We start from the raw sequence: 21303 nt of genomic DNA, 5'->3' as shown, positions 1-21303 counted from the left end.
TAAGGTACTTTGGAGTAACCGTAGTCTTTTAGAGGCCATCAAAAAGGCTCAAAAATCTATAAGGGAGTAGTTTTCTCATTTTTTTCTGTCAAGTAAAATTTCGAGGTCGAAATTTTCTTAAGGGGGTTGTCATATCCCGAGTCCTGGGTTAAATTAGAAAGTTTTTAAAATTTTTGTACTTAATCGGGAATTATTAAAAGTTCAGGCCGTAAGGGTATAATTTACCCAACTTTCTTTTAGGTAGTTTGAAAACTCCCACTTTTTCTTTCTCTGTTTTCTTTTTTCCTCATGTATGTGCTCTCTCTCTCCCCCAAACAGTTTCTCCATGGTTTCATATTTCTTTTTAGTATTTCTTAGATTCGTCGTTAACCGTGAGGTGGTGTGTGACACCTCCGGTACCCCATTGTTCATCATGTCATTTCGTTCGTCTGGTGGTCTCCATTTTCAGTTTTCTGTTTATTAGAGAAAAGAAAGTTTTGGGTTTTGTTAAAAACCCAATTTCTGAAATCCTTTTTTCGTAAACCAACCTCGGTAAGTTATTTTCCGTGGTTTAAAATAATTTTCTGGTATTTTCGTTGCACAAATCATCGTCGTTCGGCGTCTCACGCGTCCCCATAAGCCATCGTGCGCTTATGGGGGGAAAATTGGTCGTTCAAACCGACTAAATCGATTAATTGTTGTTCCGAACTGATTGAACCAATTGACCCGTTAACCGACCCGACTTGTTGATCGACCCGACCCATTAACCATTGACTTTGACCGTTGACCTTGACCGTTGATCAATAACCTGAAAACCCTATTTTGCATCATTTGTCATTTTAAGTCCTAATTATGTGAAGTAAATTATGAGGTTTTGAACTCACTTTTGGGTCTAATTTTTTGAAGGTATCCTCATGTCTCTGGATCGCTCACCAATAGACCCTGATCACTACCGTTCTACTCAATCAAGTTCGCTTGCTCGTCCCGAGATACATGTAAGTATTAAATTAATGATTTTTTTAGTATATTTTTGTTTAGATGATTGGCATCCGCATTTATGGAAGAGTATTGTTTTAGGTTCCTTATCCACCAGACCTAGTACTAATGATCGTGGGAAACGTAAGGCCTAGCCGATATTGATTATCTCTTATAGGTGTCTCTCTGATATGTTCGATATATTTAACGTGTTATGTTATATGTTTCTATCTGTAAACATGTTCGTGAACTGATTATATATACATATATATATATATACGTGACATATTTGACTTCTGAATACTGTGACATCACCATTAATTTGCATGTTAATGCATTTCTGATATCTAAATGGGATTTATTTCCCGTCTTGATTCTGCAGGGGATTTATTCCCCGTCCTGATTCTTCATGGGATCTATTCCCCGTCCTGATTCTGTATGCGACCTATTTCCCCATTCTGTTTCTGTTGGGATCCTCTACGGAGGGCTAAATACTCATTCTGATTTTTTGGTATTTAGTTTTGGATGTCTCATTGTAAGGTAATGGTCATATTTTGTTAATTCGGAACAAAAGGTAAGATTATGAATTTCTGTTGGGACATTCTTCTCATAAAATTTCTTAATTTTAATATTGTTCGGTTATTATTTTGATTATTATTTTATGTTTGAATGTTAAGTGGTTTGGTATTACCTGATATAATTTAGAGGACACACTAGCTCACTATGTTTCTGTCTTTCTTTTTCATATTAACAAGATATAGGAGTGGTTTGGGTATCAAATGTGTGGTATCGATTATAAATTGTATGGGGTTTAATATTTATTTCTCAACCTTCTTAAGATGTGTCATGCGTTTATTTCTGATTTTGTATTCGGTAAATATTTTCAAAATGACTTATTAATAATTTTCGTTCGTGGATCGTTTATGCAATCAACGTGGTCACCTTGATTTAGTTGTAATTCCTAGGCTAGGTCTAGGGGTTACGTTCACTTTTCACTTTTCACTTAATTATTCTTTAATTCATTTTTTAATACTTATTATTAGAAGATTAATTTTTCTATTCGCCTCATGCCACTAAAATCTCCAGAAACGGCGTAAACACATTCCCATTTCTATGAATTAATGAGTACAAAACACTAACATTTCCCATACGAGCAGCACTTCTCAAACTTTCATCTATGTGGGGAGGTGGGATCAATTCACAATCGGAAGAGAGAACTTAAGGTCAATAAAAAACTGTTTCTATTCTACCTTTACACAGTTTTTAATTATTAGAGAAAATAAATATCTCATCCAATGTTTGAATCTAACTGACACGATGGTGTTGATTTCTGTGCCAAAGCTTTGAAATTAAGGAGACAAAGGCACCATGAAGGAGTATAAATTGTGTGGTTGAGGCAAAAAGATCATAATTCTGATATGAAACATCCATCATGCATGTGAGAATGGAGCCATGAAATTAATCCATATGCTTGTGGACCTTAGAAACCCCCACCACAATCATTTTCTTCATTTCAAAAATCATTTTTACGTAAAAGTTGCTTCGTTAACAATAATATACAAAGTCAATGGAAGACAATTTCTTCATTTCAACAGGGGAATGAAGATGAGACGCAACCATCACAAACTATGACAACTAGAAAATATAAGGAATATATTCAATTCAGAGTTTAGGAAGTACTTCTGTACAGCTTCGATGTATGTATTCATAGATTCTCTCAAGTAGTTCCATGTGACCGATCGCTTACCACCTTGGAACTTGTCTTTGTATTGCATCCATAGATCCGCAGCTAACTATATATATCCCAGTAAAAAGCCTTATGAAGTTTGAATAAAAAAGGAAATTTGAGGTTGAATGAAGGAAAACCGAGGTAAAAAAACCATTGCAAGTTTTCAAGCAAGGTTTGTTATTAAGGGGATTTGTCCGAAACCTGTTGCAGAAGTACTGGGTTGTTTCCTTCAGACGTCTGGAAAATGTTGTGATCATTCTTCAAGCTGCCAAACCGGTTGAGAGTGGCATATGCGTGGCCTCTTCAGGCTTCCCTTCAGGTACTAAGTGACTTTGCTGTATATGATATTACGTAGGACTTCAGGCCTGCAGAAAGTGCATGGACATCGGCAACAAATTGTTTATTTCTTTATATTTCTCCTCCCAATGCTGAGCGGCGAAATGATACGCATACACTGAAGCCAGAATCGGCATAAGCTTGTGCTGCAAGTAACGAATGCCGACTTCAGGCTGTTTTAGGGGGCCAAATTGCCGGCCTAGTTACGAGTACCGAACAGCAATAGTGACCAAAATCATGAGGAAACCAAGTGAAAATTATGCAAGGCCAATCTTCCAACCTACAGGCTCACCCAACATAGCAGCAAAACGTTTGTGTATAGTAGGGAGTCTCCATCGAGCCTGATTCAGAGCATTCAATATCTTAAAAACACATGCTATATTGCTGACTTACTCTATATTAGAATCACTCGACTTTTCTTTCTGCTGCAATCCCTCCAATTATTCCAACAAGCACTCAACTCTAAAGCTTTTGAGCATCTGATTTTGATGGTAACTCCAAAGTTAATATCTGAAATATGAAGACATTAACAGTTGAAAACATAGATGGAGGGATGAAGAAATCATTGAAGGAAAATGCAGTGTGGTGGAGATGTCTACTTACTGCCCAATCCATGCAACGAAAGCAATGGAGCTGAATCAAGTCAACTACCGACTCTATGAATTAAAAAACCACCACCGACTCTACAAAGAAATGCAACTATCATAAGCAATTGAATTCTTAATGTACAAATTTACGGTAACTAGAATCACAAAGTAAGAGTAGTTTTCAATTTGGAAATTCAAGTTGACCTTTGATGCAGAAAAATGATGCCTCGTCATAATCATTGTCTCTTATAAGCATATCCTCATTAAACACAATGAACACATGAACTTTGTATCTGTAGGTCCCGCCCATCTCCAAGAATCTGCTCCCACTACACCCATTTGGGGCTATCTTTAAATTTATCCGAGAATTCACGCTTCGATGCTCAAACTCATTTGCCGAAACTTCATTTCCTGGGATACAACAAAACAGTTCATTTCCAACTTTGAAATATTGCTCGATACATTTTTCACCGTAGAGTAACTCAAACTCAACTTTCTATGTCTGACAAGATGCTGAATTGATTCCGACACTTGTTCTATTCCAGTGTATCTTAAATCTAAGTCAGACAAATTATTTGGGAGCTCATGAGGAAACTTTTTAAATTATGACATCCCTTCAATTGAAGCTCTTTGAGAGATGCCAAATGATTGAGGCTAGGTAGTTCAACCAACTTGTACAGTAATTGCACTTAAGTGATTTAAGGTTGATGGCTACAAATGGATTAGGAATCTTACTTAAATTCCTGCAACAATAAAGGTCAAGGATTTCAAGAGATACAAATTGGTTGAGGGAAGGCATTTCAACCAAATTTTCACACCCATTGCAGCAAAGGCTTTGGAGGTTGATGGCTCCTGATAGATTAGGGATCTCCATTAGACTCTTGCAGTCAGAAAGGCCAAGTTTTTCAAGAGATGCCAAGTGGTTGAGGCAAGGTAGTTCAATCAAATTTTCACACCCATTGCAGCAAATGCTTTGAAGGTTGATGGCTCTTGATAGACTCGGGATTTTCCTTAGACTCTTGCAACCAGAAAGGTCAAGTTTTTCAAGAGATGCCAAATGGTTAAGGCAAGGCAGCTTAACCAAATTTTCACACCCATTGCAGTAAAAGCTTTGAAGGTTGATGGCTCCTGATAGATCAGGGATATTCCGTAGTTTATTGCAATTAGAAAGGTCAATTGACCTTAAATTAAGAAGATCCTGTACATTGAAAATATAAAATAATAGCATTATCTACTTATTTTGGACCGTATCAAAAATAAAAACAAAAATATGAAATACCTGGTGATCTTCCTTCCAAAGTTGTTCTTTGCAGCTATCAGTTAGTTTCAACACAACAAGATTCTTTGGATTAAAACTTGATAAGGATTTCAAGGGAAAAAAGTCCCAACGAAGATACCTTAGCTCATCAGAAAAAGATACGCTATCAACTGTCTACGGGAAGTTGTTGAAACAAGAACGATGATATATCCAAGATTATGCATCTTCTCAAAACCTGAACATAATAACAGCAGGTATTCAATTCGATAAACGAAAAAGCTTTATTCCTTCAACTGATTTATTCACCTCATAATAAGAAACAATTCATCAAGTTTCGTTACAAAAATATTGTGAACATTTCATTAAAATTACTCATTATATAATATAATTATACTAAGAAAAGCATAGATTGATCAGACATATCTTTTTAATACTGAAATTTTTAGACAATAAAAAATGTTTTATATGTATAGTAAGTAAATAAATATTTTATTTTTTGAAATAATAGTTAAAATATTTGAAACACTTTGACAGATAACAACATATAACTAAATGAATTTATATATTGACAATATATCAAATATAAATTTCAATTAAAATACACAAATATGTAAAAAAAAAAAAGGAATATTGATCCAATTAATGCTTACTTTATTATATTTGAGCACTTGGTTCATGTCTTCGAGACTCCATAACCTCTTGCGCTTTCTGGGATTCTTAGATTCTCGGTGAACAATGCCCTTCCCCATCTCTTCAAGCATATCATGCATAGAAATCCGCCCATCAGAATCCATATGAAGTAGACTCTTGTCTAGCAAATTGCTTATTCCACACATTGCACCATTATACAAGCAACTTAAAATTTCTTCTACTTCTTCCTTGAAGTCCCCTCTGAAGAGGCATGCTGTGTCAAGAAATATATTCTTCTCTGACTCATCCAACGCATCAAAACTACTAATGAAAATCTGGGAAATCTTTGGTTGTGCAATAAGAAAAGTCAAGGCTTTGCTGGTAATAGTCTGATTTAGTTGTCAATTCTTCATCTTTTGTATAGGATTTTGGTCAACTACATTACAATGTCAACTGGAAATAAGTCAACTTTTGGCATACTGATAGTGGGTTGTTCAGATCAAGTTTTCTAGACGTGTATATGATTCTTCCCGTATTACGTATTCTTATCGTCTATTTCTCAATACGTGAATGTCTTTGTAATAATCTTTGTTAATATCTCTCTGCTTTTTAGGTCTATTTATCCTTGTACACCACCATTGGCATATTGGCAGAGCAGGTATCTTCTTGTTGTTGGCGACCCATTCTCTCTCTCTCCAGTTTAAAGGTACTTTTCCGTAACTTCTTTAAGCACTCCGTCATTTTTCTTGAAATATTTCAACATTATCCATATTGGCCCATAGGTCGCTTAACCATATCCCTAACATATGCCATATCCTTGTGTTTTGTAGCTTGCATTGTCCTATAACGAGGCTGTCTTGATTGGAAGGTTGACCTCTTCAAATGGTAGCATTGTTCAATATGTGTTTCTAGGATCTCTTCGGAAACGGGTCGAAGAACTCCTGAATTGTTCAGAGGCATTAAAGAACGATTTGCGTGATTATTTGAAGTCGGGCAGTTGGCCCATTGATGATAGATCCAGATGGAGTGAAAAGTTCAACAATTTTTTCTTGGTATTTCCAATGGTTTGAAGTAGCAGCCCCAGCTACGATGAAGACAACGGTGGACAGAATTAATCACATGAACATCTCTTCGTCTCGGGTTCCTTTGTTATGTTTGTTGTTACCAGGCACTCACATAGATGCAATCAGAGAGATAAATCGACTTCTATGGTCTTCCTGAGTGAACAGATGAAAGTAACTAAACTGTTAATATACAAATTTACCCTGACCAAAAGTATAAAAAGAATTCGGCGGTTCCTACTACTCCAACACATACTAAACCCAACAAAACCCAACGATAAAGTGATAAAGCCTTGAGCCTGAATTATGCAACTAAACCCAACAAAAACTTTTCACCCACGCAAACAAAGCAAAGACAAATACATCCACTAATACATAAATGCAGAACCAAAGATTAATTCCATGCTCAACCGAAAAGAAAATGAAATTCGACTCGAGTTTTCAATATTTCTCAAACAACTTGAAAGGCAGCAAATTCCACATCCTGAAAAGAAAACATCAACCCCAAATGCTCTGTATATATACAAAACAACTCTCGACCTCAAAGCTGTTCTTAGCATGGCTATGTAATCTGTCAAATGATGCCCTCCAAAATAGCCTCACCTATAAAAGAATGAGAACATAATAAGCAATTAAACTACAAAATAGCCTTAAACTGTTATGGTAATCCAAACCCAAGAAAAGAAAACATCAGCTCCAAATGCTCTATACATAAAGAAAACGACTCCTGACTTCAAAGTTGTTATTCTAGTGTGTTATGGTAATCTTGCATGACAATGGAATCTGTCAAATGATGCCCTTGAAAATAACCTCCACATACAAAATTATGAGAAAACATAATAAGCAATCAAATAGAAAGAAATTCAATCCGTAACTCTTACACAAATCTTCCTTTTGGCGAACAACATCCTTGCCCATCTCTTCATGCATAGAAATCTGCCTATTAGAACCCATATGAAGTAGAGTTTTGTCGATCAAGTTGCTTATTCCACTCACTACACCCTTATAAAAGCAACTTAGAATTTCTTCTACATCTTCCCTGAGTTCCCCTTTAAAGAAGAATGCTATGTCAAGAAATATTTTCTTATTTCCCTGAATTGGCACAAATGTTGTACTTTTGTACAAACAACTGTGGTACAAAAAACAGCGACAAATGGAATGACATGATAGTCGACGATGAGCTACTTTGTCATGGAGTCAAATTTGAAATCGGGTGCATGCAGTAATTTTGGATCAACGACAAATCATAAGCAGTGGCAGTAGAGGAAGCAATCGACGAATCACATGCAGCGGCAGCAGTGGCAGCGACAGAAAAAGAAGACGAAGTGAACTGGTAAAGGAGACGTCGACATCGTATGAAAAGAGGAAAAACAACCTAGATGAGATTCATGACACAGACAAGAATGTCAGGATTGTTGGTGAATGATACCATGTGATAAATGCCACATAACAGGTTAAACACAAGCTCACCAATCTAATATGACAATGTAATCCGTCAAATGATGCCCTTCAAAATAGCCTCCACCTACAAAAGAATGAGAAAACATAATAAGCAATTGAATTGAAAGAAATTCAACCCTTAACTCTTTTAACAGATCTCCCTTTTAAATGTACAACTATCATAAGCAATTAAATACAAATGAAAACAGCTTACCTACGCATTTGGAATGAGAAGTTGCATACCCAAAGATTAAAAGAAAAACTATTTCAATGTTTTAGGCCCTCCATCACCTTCTTCACCACCATTGCCAAATCTTCTTTCATCCCCAGGTCTTATTTCAGTAGCAGAACCGTCATGAGCCACCTCAATATTAGCAACTTCTTGAGAATCAGAATTCTGGTTGGATTTGTCCCATCTCATCACATCACTAATGGTATACCCCTCTGCATCCATGTAAAATATGTTAACACCACATTTCTCCACTTTAAATTCATCTCCGGCAAGATTTCGGATGTACAATTCAAATGATGCCTCCTCATAATCATTGTCTATTATAATCATATCTTGATTGAACAGGATGAACACATGATCACCCTTGCAATTGCAGATCTTGGCCAGTGTCACAGAAACACAGCACTTACTTGCGAACTTTTCACCACTGGTGGTGGTCAGTCGGTATTTGCAGATAAATTCAAGATTTCGTTTTGTGAGTGTGAGATCAGCCACAAGGCAGACAGCAAAAGCCAATAATCTGCTCCCACTAAACCCATTTGGGGTTATCTTCAAATCGAACGAATAATCCATGCTTCTGTAATAAAACACAATTTCTGGAACTTCATTTCCTGGGAAACAGCAAAACAAAAAATCCCATCTATATTCCCCTAGGGATATCCCTTTCCTCCTTACCCATCTCTGTGCCAGGGAATGAATTTGAAGCATGGTGTTTGCCACAATGTTTTTTATTGAATCTTGATTCAAGCTTCTACAGTTCGAGAAAAGCATGGAAATGATTTCTCTACGAGGAGCACCATCACCGTCATGTAAAGAATGGAATGGATTGAAACTATCATCGGTGAAGGACACTTTTTCTAATGACGTGCAGTTCCTTGCATCCAAGAACCACAAATATCGTGGAAGCTCCGGGAGTGTCTTAAGGCTTTCGCAATGATCAAGAACCAACACACGAAGGGATTCAAACTTTGAAATATTGTTCGATACATTTTTCACCCATGAGTGACTCAAATTCAACTCTCTAAGTCCGACAAGATGCTGAATGTAATCAGCCACTTCTTTTATTACAGTGTGTGATAAATTTAACTCGGTAATGTTATTTGGGAGCTCAAGAGGTTCAACCAGGTCTAGACACCATCTTAAGTTAAGGCCTTTTAAGTTGATGACTTCTAATAAATTTGGGATCTTTCTTAAATTCGTGCAATCAGAAAGGTCAAGGATTTCGAGAGATGGCAAATGACCGAGGCAAGGTAGTTCAACCAAACTTTCACACATACGGCAGCAAAGGCTCTTAAGGTTGATGGCTCTTGATAGATTAGGGATCTTCCTTAGTTTAATACAATAGAAAAGGTCAATTATCCTTAAATTAACAAGATCCTGTACAATGAAAATATAAAAAAACTATATTACCTCATAGCATTATCTATTTATTTTGAACAAAATAAAACGAAAAAAATACCTGATGATCTTCATTCCAAAGTTGTTCCATACATCCAAAATGTAATTTCAATATGGCAAGATTCTTTGGATTATAATTTGGTGGCAAGGATTTGAAGGGGTAACCGCTCCAACAAAGATATCTTAGTTCATCAGGAAAAGATACACTATCACCATTGTGTGCAATTACATTCTCATTCTGGAACAACAAACACTCAGTATCCAAGTCGATGTATCTAAGATTAAGAATGTTCTCAAAACCGTGACGACGTGATAACAGTGAGTCAAACCGAGTCATCTCAAACCTTATTCCTTCAATTGATTTATTTTCCTAATAACAACAAACAATTTGTCAGGGATCAGTATAGAGAAATTTATGGACGTTCCATGAAATTACTCATTAAACAAATTTATTTATATTAAGAAAGGCTTATATTAATCGAGCATACCATTATATTATTGGAATATTTAAACAATAAAAAACGCATGCTTTGTTCTTTTAAGCAATGCATTAGATATTTGTCAAGCACATATATATATATATATATATATGATAAAAGAGAATATAAATATATAATTAGCACTTACTTTATTATATCTGAGTACTTGATTCACGTCTTTGAGACTCCATAGCCTACTTCGCTTTTCCGGATGTTTAGATCTTTGGATAATAATATCCTTTCCCATCTCTTCAAGCATATCATGCATAGAAATCCGCCTATAAGAATCAATATGAACTAGGCACTTATCCAGCAAGTTGCTTATTCCACAAGCTGCACCCTTATACAAGCAACTTAGAATTTCTTCGACATCTTCCTTGAGTTCTTGTTTAAAGAAGCATGCTATATCAAGAAATATATTCTTCTCTAGTTCATCCAACTCATCAAAGCTACTCTTCAAAATCTGTGAAATTTTTTGTTGGGGATATTCCTTGAGCTTATCCACCTCACCTTCCCACTCTTTTCTAGACTTTGTATATAGTTTAGAACCCAAAACCTTCAGAGCAAGTGGATTGCCTTGGGCGTACTCCAAAAACTTGTTCGATAGGTCTTGAAAATCAAGAGCAGGATTCAAAAGCTTAAATGCAAATGTAGAAAAGAGTTGCAGAGAGTCGTTCTCATTTAATTTGTTTACCTCGTGTATTTTGTCAGCTCCTCCATTCTTAAGAACTTGTCTATCTCTAGATGTTAGAATGATTTTACTTCCCTCACCAAAATATTTTACACCCATAAGATCCATTAGATCTGAGTTATTAACATCATCAAGGACGACAAATACTCTTTTATTTTTTAGCCTCTTTTGGGTTAAAGGGGATCCTATGGAGGGAGTGTCTATATCAATTTCGTCATCTAATAGTTTGGAAAGAAGTTCATTTCTTACATATTTCATCCCTTTTTTTCTATTTCCTCTCTAACATTTTGAAGAAAGCAACGACTTTGAAACTCATAGGAGATTTCATTATAAACAACATCAGCAAGAGTAGTTTTGCCTATACCACCCATTCCCCAAAGTCCTAATACACGACTATCTTTTTGCTCAATCAGCCTTAAAATCATTTCTTTCTGATCATCCATTCCAACCAAATCATCAGAAATACTTCTAGATTTGCGATCCAACATTTTTAAGATATATCGAACAACATCTTTAATGTACTCAGTATCAGGCCTGAAAAATATTTGTTGAAATGATTGTCAAAAGAAAAACGAGTCAAGTATAAGAAGTAAAAGAAGATGAAATGTAAGGTTACCTATCGAATTTGCCTCCCTCTATATGCCACCCTTTTAATTTACCAACTTCAACAAAGTCTTCCTTCCATTTTTGCACTTGACATAGCCCATTTGATTCATGATCATCAAAGGATGCTTTGAAACTCCCACCGAGATTCCTCACATCAGAAGGATCAACATGGTAAAAGATGGGAATAATAATATGTTTTTGAGTGCGCTTACGCCCCATGATGTCAGAGAGTTGAGCCAAGCATGATTCCGAAGAAGCATAGTCTTTAGATAAAACAATTATCGATAGATTTGAGGCTGCAATTGCTTGAGAGAATTGAATCTCTGCTTTGTTGGAGAAGACATTTATTCCCGTGCATTCCAAAGCTTTGAGAAGATGACTGCTGAAGTTGAGGCGCGTGTCCTCACCTAAGCTCAAGAAAACTTGATGCTTCATCAACTTTTGCATAGCATATTCAACAATATGCTTGATGTGATCAGTTTCAGGTCTAGCAAATAATCAAAACAAAAATATATCATTATCAAATCTAAAACAAACTTAAGTCAAACACACGAAGATGAGAAAAATATAGTTACTTGTCGTCCTCTATGTGAATTCCGGGTAATGATCCGACTTGGGCGAAGTCCTTTTTCCACTGTTGTACTTGACGCAGCCCATTTGATTCATGGTCATCGAAGGATGTTTTGAAACTCCCACTTAGATTTTGCACATCGGAGGGATCAACATGGTAAAAGATGGGGAGAACAATATGTTGTCGCGTACGCCTGCGATGCATGATGTCAGAGAGTTCGGCTAAGCATGATTTGGAAGAAGCATAGTCGGCGGACAAAATGATTATCGAGAGATCTGAGGCTGAAATTGCTTGGGAAAGTGCTAGTGAAAGTTGTTCCCCTCTTTCGAGTTTTTCTTCATCGAAGAAGACATTCATCCCGGTGGCTTTCAAAGCTTGGAGTAGTTGGGTGGTGAAGTTAAGACGCGTGTCTTCACCCCTGAAGCTCAAGAAAACCTGATACTCTAGTTGACAAGAAGAGGAGGAAAAATCCTTCAATCGACAAGAAGGGGGCGAAAAATACTTCAATTGACGAGGTGGGGAGAAAGAATACTTCAATTGAAGAGAAGATGACGAAGAATACTTCAATCGGCGAGAAAAGGATGGAGAATAATTCAGTCGACGAGAAGGGCAGAGAAAACACTTCAATTGACGAGAAGGGAAGGAGGGAATACTTCAATTTGAAAGAAGAGGAGTTAAAAGAAGAAGCCATGAGGAAAATGGAAGCTGAAACTCGAGGACGGATGGCGGCGATGCCGATAATAGAGATTATGAAAGAGAGTGAATGGATTAGGTCTTGGCCCATGTTGAATGCCCATGACTACTGGTTTTTGGGTATCGGATCAGGCAGAATCGTGTGCACCACTACATTTCTCTTTCTTTTATTAATAATCTTAATGACTTTGATTATCTCTTTTCGATGTAAAAAAAAAAGGAAGAAATGGTTGGATTCTGTTGTTGCTAATCTATTTTTGTTTATTTATTTTTATTTTGAGCTTGCGGTCTTTCCTTTCCTATATCCTTTCTTCTTTACTCGAAGTGTCTTTAGTTTTTTGGTTCTCTTCAAACTTTAGTGGGGTGGTAGTTATTTTCCGGCAAAATTGACCCAATATATCATACGAGTGAAAATATTAGGTTATCTTTAAAATTAATTTTGGATTTGAGACAAATGTTACAGTGCATGTTAAACTTAGAAAAAATTTAATCCCTAAATAATTAGTCCGCATACAGTATTGGGTTAAAATAGACTTTATTTTCCCACTAAAACTAACAAAGATGGTGAAGTATTATGGTATAATGAATCTTTAAATTTCATACGTTCTATCATCGAATCTTAATTTAAAATAATTCAATAAATTTAATCTTCTTGATATTAAAAACAATATCAATTTGGTCCTTCTCGCAATTCTCTTTATTCGCTCTCTTCTCTAAACCTAGTTTCTCATAGAAATCATTGTCGTCATCAACATCCACTTAACTATAAAAATTAAATGTTTCTTTCACCGGAAAATAGACTAAACTCCAATAATCTAACATGGAGAAATGCCAACTACCACCATTTTTATGAACCACTACAATTTTTGCAAAGCTAATGCTCTACTTTTTTTTATTTTCTCACGCTTAGTTCATTTTGGGTGCAAGTATATTGATTGGTTTATGCATGGCTTCTTGTTTGGATTCTTACGCGATGCATTTTAAGCTTTTGCAGGGAAAAGTGTCTAGAACGTGGATAATATATAACAAGCTCGAGGATTGAACTTAATGCAGTTCATGCTGGACTTCTCCTTGCTCTTGGATTACATGGATTTCTGCGTGTTTTACGGTTTACGGACATACACCGATCCTTTTCACAGGTTTCTTTGTTCGCTAAGACGTTCTTCTTGCAATTGATTTAGTTGCAGTACAATCGAGAACATCCGAAATCCGGATACAACCCGGTCCCCAACAAGCAAAACTTATCTGAAAACGTTCTTCTTGATAATGAATGGAACTCTTGATTCTGAATGGAATTCTTTTTGTGATACTATCATGCAAACGTGCAAGAAGTCATCCGTAGTGTCTCAAGAGACACCAAAATCGTCTTGGGAGTTTCTTCTTGATGGCAAATTTCACAGGAACTACTGCAAAATAAATTCTATGATTGGATTGTCTTCTGACGTGGCACTTGACAGGATAGGATTGGATTCAATGAGAAAGTAAACAAATCTCATTGACTTACATGAGGAAGAGAGTGGGAAGAGATTGTGATCGTGGTCGTGATCGTGATTTGAGTTCTTTGGAAGATGAAGCTTGGGAAGCAAGCAACAACGTCGGCCATAGCTGCGATACTTGCTTTTAGGAACGTGAAGCAAATCTATTTTTGTAATTTTCTTAGGAAATATTGAATTGATTAGTTTCCCGTAGTGCATGTAGTCTAAACTATTTCGAAAACAAAAGTATTGTTATATATTCATCTCTCAGACTCATGTATTTCTGGGTCTGTTCGTTGAAAACTTGCTGTTACTCATCTGGGACTTCCTTCTTCTTCTTCTTCGCAATTTCGATTTGTTTATAGAGCTATTATTGTATCTTCACTCTTGTTGCTGTAACAATGGATGAACTTCCACTACTATACATATATGTAATGCTGAAATTATGAAAAGGAAGGAGCACACTTGTTTCTCACTGCAGTAGTGGCAATGGATGCTTATATATCTCCTATGTATTTGGTTATTTCTATCATCACTCATTTTGTAGAATTGATGTGTAGTTTTTTCTCTCTCTCTCCAGAATTTTGGGATTTTGATAAGAACGGTTGCATGATTTTATGTTAATTAAGAGAATAGACTCATAAAATTTCAAGGACGAAAACATATTTTTAATAAAAAATATAAAAATATTTAAATTATATGAAAATATACCATGATTTTGGTTATTATAGTTAAACAAATATCTTTTTCAATATACTGTATTCACTAATTCTATGATTGGATGGAACAAAAAGTTCAGAATAATCGTTTTACTCTGATTTACTATCATGCAAAGATTCCCCCTGCTTACTACATCAGTGGATGAACACAACCGGGGCACTGGCACTACAGCAAAACTGTTCTGCAACGGCGTTTTTAGCGGCGTTTTAAGAGTAAACGCCACTAACTTTAAACATATAGCGGCGTTTATATACAAACGCCGCAAAAGACTCTTACTTTAGTGGCGTTTTTATATAAACACCGCTATAGACTCGTACTGTAGTGGCGTTTTTACACAAACGCCGCTATAGACTCGTACTTTAGTGGCGTTTTTATATAAACGCCGATATAGACTCGTATTTTTGTGGCGTTTTAATACCAAACGTCGCTATAGACGCGTACTTTAGTGGCGTTTTTTATACAAACGCCGCTATAGACTCATACTGTAGTGGCGTTTTTACACAAACGCCGCTATAGACTCGTACTTTAGTGGCGTTTTTATATAAACGCCGCTATAGACTCGTACTTTTGTGGCGTTTTAATACCAAACGCCGCTATAGACGCGTACTTTAGTGGTGTTTTAGTACCAAACGCCGCAATTGTCATATAACCTAGTGGCGTTTACGTAAAAAAAGATGCGTGGCTGTATTGCAAAAAGATCAGAAATTTATTTGGTTATGTATCTATTTTTTTCATGCCAAATTGATTTTTGCCATAATTTTATTTGCTTTACGACCTTGTTATTCTATTTGGTGGCTCTGCAGTTTGGATGTCTACTTCTTCTCTGCTATTTAATTTGTGTTTGGAAATTTTTGTAATTTCGGGCGTTAATAATACTTGTAGGCTGGAAGATGTTGGTAAGCCGAAGGCTGAGGTCGCAGCTAAGTTTGTCATGGAAAGAATTAGTGGTGTGAACATTGTGCCCCATTTTTGCCGAATTGAGGATAAAGATATTCGATTTTATAATGACTTCAATATCATTGCCCTCGGTCTTGATTCCATTGAGGCTCGGAGCTATATTAATGTCGTGGCTTGTAGTTTTCTTGGTGTGTTCTTTTAACCTATTACAATCTGACTCTATTCACTTGAAATTTGCTTTCCATAGCTATTATATCTGGCCAAGTGCATTCGAAATTCTGGTATTTGTATTTTGAAATTCTAAGAATGTATCTTATAGTGAGCGGTAGCAAAAATACTCTAATACTCGTCTATAGGTTCATCATCATGGCACAGTGATGGCATGTAAGGGTAATAGATTATAAATTGCCATATATCATATACTCCCTATGCTTATGTGATGAGATTTGGAAAAAATGAGAGCTTAGAATTGTGGCATGTTTCTCAACATGTTTGAATTGCTCGAGGCATTTTTAATCCCTTAATACTTAGCGTTGAAGGATGAGTGAATTCATGGCCAAAAAAGGTGAGAGAATTTGGAGTACAAAAATGATTAGAACCTAGTGCCTAGTAACCATTCCATTTGATTCTTTTCTTTTTCCTCTGTGTACCTTAGCAAAAACCCCCAGAAATGCAGCTCATTGTATTGAATATTCTCACTTAATTAAATGGGATGAGGTAGTAATTTGTCTTGTTTCTGCTTTCGTAAATAGATGACATATCGGTTGATTCTCATATTTCATGACAATTCTGTTCTTCAACCTTATAGGTTCACAGTGGAAAGGCATTCGATCCAGATAATCCAGATCACATGATGTGTACCTTAGCAAAAACCCCAGAAATGCAGCTCATTGTATTGAATATTCTCACTTAATTAAATGGGATGAGGTAGTAATTTGTCTTGTTTCTGCTTTCGTAAATAGATGACATATCGGTTGATTCTCATATTTCATGACAATTCTGTTCTTCAACCTTATAGGTTCACAGTGGAAAGGCATTCGATCCAGATAATCCAGATCACATGAAGTGGGTCTATGATGAGGTTAATTATATAGATCATTCTAGAATTGTTTTCCATCAAATTGATTTTACTTTTTTTATTCTTTCACTAATACATTCGTATATCACATGCTGTCAAGAGAGTTGAGCTTTTCGGCATTCCAGGAGTTACTTATTCTCTTACTCAGGTATTCTGGGATTTATGATTTATATGCTTGATCACGGTATCACTACTACTTGTGTTCTTATCGATTCCTGAAGAAAATAACTTATATTTAAGTTGCCCAATGTGTCAATGTGGTTTTTAACATTTTCTTGGCTACTTTTCGAGATTTTGATACTTCTCAGCTATGTCTTAGCCATTGGCTATAAAAGATGTATCTTAGCCATTGGCTATAAAAGATTTTGATACATTTTCTTTTCTTTCCGTGACAGAATGCTTTACCTACATTTTTTAAAAAGTATATGCAAGTCAGTGCCAATCATGCCCGAAAGTATAGTGGGACAGGACTGGGCATCGCAATATGTAAACAGCTGGTGAATCCTTCCTTCCATCAACAATAAATGTTCTGTTTGATTTCGTTTTTCTCCCCTACAGTTTCTATAGTTTCCTCCCCTTTATAGCTTAGGCTTAAAGAACCATTTTAGCAGATCAGATAATTATGTTATAAGTCTCAGTATGTCTTGTTCAAACCAAGGACTTAGTGGACAGAAAAGTATACAATTTGATATTAAAACAGTTTGTTTCAGAGCTTTCAGTATCCCCAGTTCATTTTTATAAATTGTTGCATTGCACATGCCAAAATATCTCCAGTATTTACTTTAGGATATAAGATCACAGAAAACTCGATGGATGTGGGATAACACCGTTGTCAATGTGTATATGCATTTGTATATTTGTTTCCTTTTAATATGGTATTAGTTTGAGGAAATTATCGTGTCAAAGTTGTTGCATTTTCTAGTTTACTACATGTGCAAGCCCTTAGATTGAGCACTAAAATATAATATTTGTTTTCTCTCTCTTCCCCTTCATTTATGCAGATGCTTCTAAAAAGGTTCAAGGTCATTCTGGCTTGGTGGCAAGATATGTCAGAACAAAACTACAATAGTGTTGTAAAACCTGTTGCTTCTACTTCATCTTTCTTCCCAGCACAGAAGATAAGAACAAAACCTTTTCTCTTTTAGGTTGGTGTTTCTACCTAATAAATTTAAATTTGATATCTATTGTTGCTTTCCATATGTATTTCGTTAAATTCATCATATCATTACCATATCATTGATGTTTGTTGGCCTCCGGTTTATGCTGTCTAAATTAGCACTTATATTTGGGTCTTTCATGAACCATGAGCAGAGGCTAATACTTACAGTTAAACTGAAATTTGCATTCTTTATAGGAATATAGATGACGTTGACAAAACAATGGAAGAGATGAGAACTGAAATTTGCTAATTCTCAATTTTCATACTATAGGTGGAAGGTCGTTATCTGTTTCAAGTGAACCATTGAAGCGCACAAGGAGTCTTCTTGGTGAACCGGAGCAATGAAGACTAAATTCTAGTGAATAATATTTTTTTTTAATTGAAAGTGAAATAACCTAGGCTAAATTATAGAGAACAATGTCAAATTACATTACATTTAACTTTAATGTTTATAAATTTTAATTTATTTTGTTAAAATTTATGTTGTTGTTATTTATGGTTGTTGTTATTAAATTTAGGTGATGTAGAGCATAAATGAAATATGCAAAATATCAATTAATCTTAGCTAAAAATGGTAATTAGTGACGTTTGTATCAAAAAACGCCGCTATAGTTCTGATGTTTTGCGACGTTTGTTCCAAAAACGCTGCTACAGATCTGACCTTTTACGGCGTTTGTTCCAAAAACGTCGCTACTGAGCTGACCTTTTACGACGTTTGAATACAAAACGCCGCTATAGATCCACCTTTTGCGGCGTTTATTCTAAAAACGCTCGATCTTTTGCGGCGTTTGTGTACAAATCTGACATTTTGCGGCGTTTGTATACAAAAACGCCGCTATAGATCTGACCTTTTGCGGTGTTTGTATAGAAAAACGCCGCTATAGATCTGACCTTTTGCGACGTTTGTTCCAAAAACCCCACTATAGATCTCGATCTTTTGCGGCGTTTGTATAAAAAAACGCCGCTATAGATCTAACTTTTTGCGGCATTTTTAGAAAAACGCCGCTATATATCTCGACCTTTTGCGGCGTTTGTTTCCAAAACGCCGCTATATATCTTGACTTTTTGCGGCGTTTTTATTTCACAAACGCCGCTAATATTAGCGGCGTTGGTATTGCTGGCGCTTATTGCGGCGTTTTTACTATCGCCGCGAGTGCTTTTAGCGGCGCTTAAAAACGCTGCTATAGGACTAAAAAAACGCCGCTAAAACTCTATTTTGCTGTAGTGTGGGCATGTTTTTTCACCTCTCATTGACTTTTTCAATCTTTAGAAGGTTGATACTATTGTTTTGGTGTACTAGATGATGGATGGAACCACTGTCAATGTTGATGTCACTGCACCTGGGGCTATGATAGCTCTTGCTCTAATGTTTTTGAAGGTAACATTTAACATAAACACATTTCGATTTACAATACGTAAGACCTGCTTTATAATGCTTCGTGTCATTGCTCGGAATCTGATCATGTGGGGCAGGTAATTTAATAAATGTCTCAATTATTGAATCATTCATTGTCTAATCTTCTAGTTGTTAGATCTGTGTTTAAGATTATGGTCTCATGATTCATCCTTCTAAATATTGGATTCAGTCCCAGATTCCTGAAATTGTAAAAAATGGTGTCAATTGCCTTGGAAATGATACTATGGATATTGATGAAATGGATGAAGAAACTATTGTACAGAAAATGTCAATATAGTAGCTGGGGCATGTATTTCTCTTGGTATGGTATTCCTGCTGATTCATATGCTATTTACCACGTTTAGTCTTGCATTGCATATTCTCTTATTCATGTGGACACCCCTAGAGAGAGAGTGTATCTTAAGCCTGTCATGAGTAATTGTTGACAGGGTTGAGATTTGCTGGTACAAAGGATGGAAATGCACAAGAGATGCTTTATGAATTTGATGTCTACTTCCTGAATGAGGTCTTACATATTATATGCTATTGCTCAACAAGTACAATTCGTTTTTGATAGATAACGTAAGTAATATTAATGACTGCAGATCAAGCTTGTTTCCACTACAAATAGGAATACCTTCCCCAAGGGTTTATCTCAGTATGTTGACCGAGGCATATTGGAGATGTGCCTTCATCTTATTGTTCTATCCTTGTCTGTGGTAAATGAACTTGATAATTTGATTCCTATTCTTATTTTTGTCATTTTTCCAATTTATGCCAAGTAACAGTGGGTGACTTCTGAGGCCTTTTGCAAGCAGGTTATGTCTGGTTCTGGACATTTACAGACCTTTCGGCTTTTAAGGTTTCTCCGCAACCGAAGCTCTGTAGATGGTCATGCTAACCATGGTATCCAGATGGTGGTAATGTTTCTACGTATTCCATAGTGATGGATCCAATTGAACTATATCAAGTGCTTATTATGTACTTTCCCCCAGCCGATTTAGGATATGATTCATTATATGCCAGTTTTATGATCTCGTGCTTGTCATGAACTCTCAAGTTATTTGGAAATTGCAATTTTTATTCTTAGAATCTATAAGATAAAGATAATATGTTGGTTTATGACCACGGATTCTATAATTGACCTGCTGTGAAAGAAAAACATATTATGTTTATCATGATATATATCATGCCGTGAATATCGCCTGCATTGCCTTGCCAAATGTCCGCTTATCTGTGCGGAGGCCTTATAAACCCTTTGAGCATTAAGGGTTCAATGATTCTTCTTCCATTTCTTCATGGAGCATTAAGAACATCTCTATGGCCAAGCTTTCATCAGAAAACAATGCTAAAGACGTAAGAATGTATGGCTTCTTGGTCACAAGTCAGTGTAGCTTTAAATGAGCTTCTTCCCAGAGACGACTTATATCATGATTTTTTTGCATTAATTTAAATGGACAGTCTAGCTATAACATGCATTCAAACAGCTTGCTTATTTCTAGGGCATCTTAATTTATTTGCATTCTCCGGGTTTTAGGTGAGCTTAGCAATTGGTTTCTTGTTTCTTGGTGGAGGCACGAGGACATCTTCTACCTGCAACTGTTCCATTGCAGCATTGCTTATCACTCTCTATCCACAGTAGCCCACAGGACCCAATGACAACCGTTGTCACCTTCAGGTATGTTAAGATTTTAGTATTAAGGTGTTTTTTGGGTAGCTTAAAATTGATCGGGTGGAAATAGTACATGGTTCAGCACAAGCAATATGAACATTATTTTACTATTGATTTTAGATGGTAATGTCCGGTGGGCTATATTTTCTTGAAGAGACTTGGAATTCTTTTTCACTTTTCCAAATTGGCACATATGCTCTACTTTTACCACTTCTCTATAAGATAATGCATTTTCCAGGCA

At 36.1% G+C, this 21303-nt stretch overlaps 2 protein-coding genes across 2 annotated transcripts; both read right to left on the bottom strand.

Moving 5' to 3' along the window:
* Positions 1-6762: 6762 nt before the first annotated feature.
* On the bottom strand, positions 6763-11039 carry LOC120176680 (disease resistance protein RPV1-like). Its single transcript, XM_039183061.1, has 6 exons — positions 10253-11039; positions 9687-9995; positions 8210-9604; positions 8026-8080; positions 7437-7930; positions 6763-7158 (listed from the first exon to the last, which is right to left on the bottom strand). Exons 1-3 carry the CDS (start codon positions 10901-10903, stop codon positions 8258-8260), a joined length of 2307 nt encoding a protein of 768 aa, XP_039038992.1. The 5' UTR covers positions 10904-11039; the 3' UTR covers positions 6763-7158; positions 7437-7930; positions 8026-8080; positions 8210-8257.
* Positions 11040-11049: 10 nt separating this feature from the next.
* LOC120176634 (disease resistance protein RPV1-like) lies at positions 11050-12329 on the bottom strand. Its single transcript, XM_039183028.1, has 3 exons — positions 11977-12329; positions 11412-11888; positions 11050-11329 (listed from the first exon to the last, which is right to left on the bottom strand). The coding sequence occupies exons 1-3, from the start codon at positions 12327-12329 to the stop codon at positions 11050-11052; spliced, it is 1110 nt and encodes a 369-aa protein (XP_039038959.1).
* Positions 12330-21303: the final 8974 nt, after the last annotated feature.

The sequence above is a fragment of the Hibiscus syriacus genome, unplaced genomic scaffold (assembly GCF_006381635.1).
Source record: "Hibiscus syriacus cultivar Baekdansim isolate YM2019G1 unplaced genomic scaffold, ASM638163v2 tig00112249_pilon, whole genome shotgun sequence".
Classification (NCBI taxonomy): Eukaryota; Viridiplantae; Streptophyta; class Magnoliopsida; order Malvales; family Malvaceae; genus Hibiscus; species Hibiscus syriacus.
The sequence above is the reverse complement of the archived record's forward strand: the minus strand, read 5'-3'. Positions and strand labels throughout refer to the sequence as shown.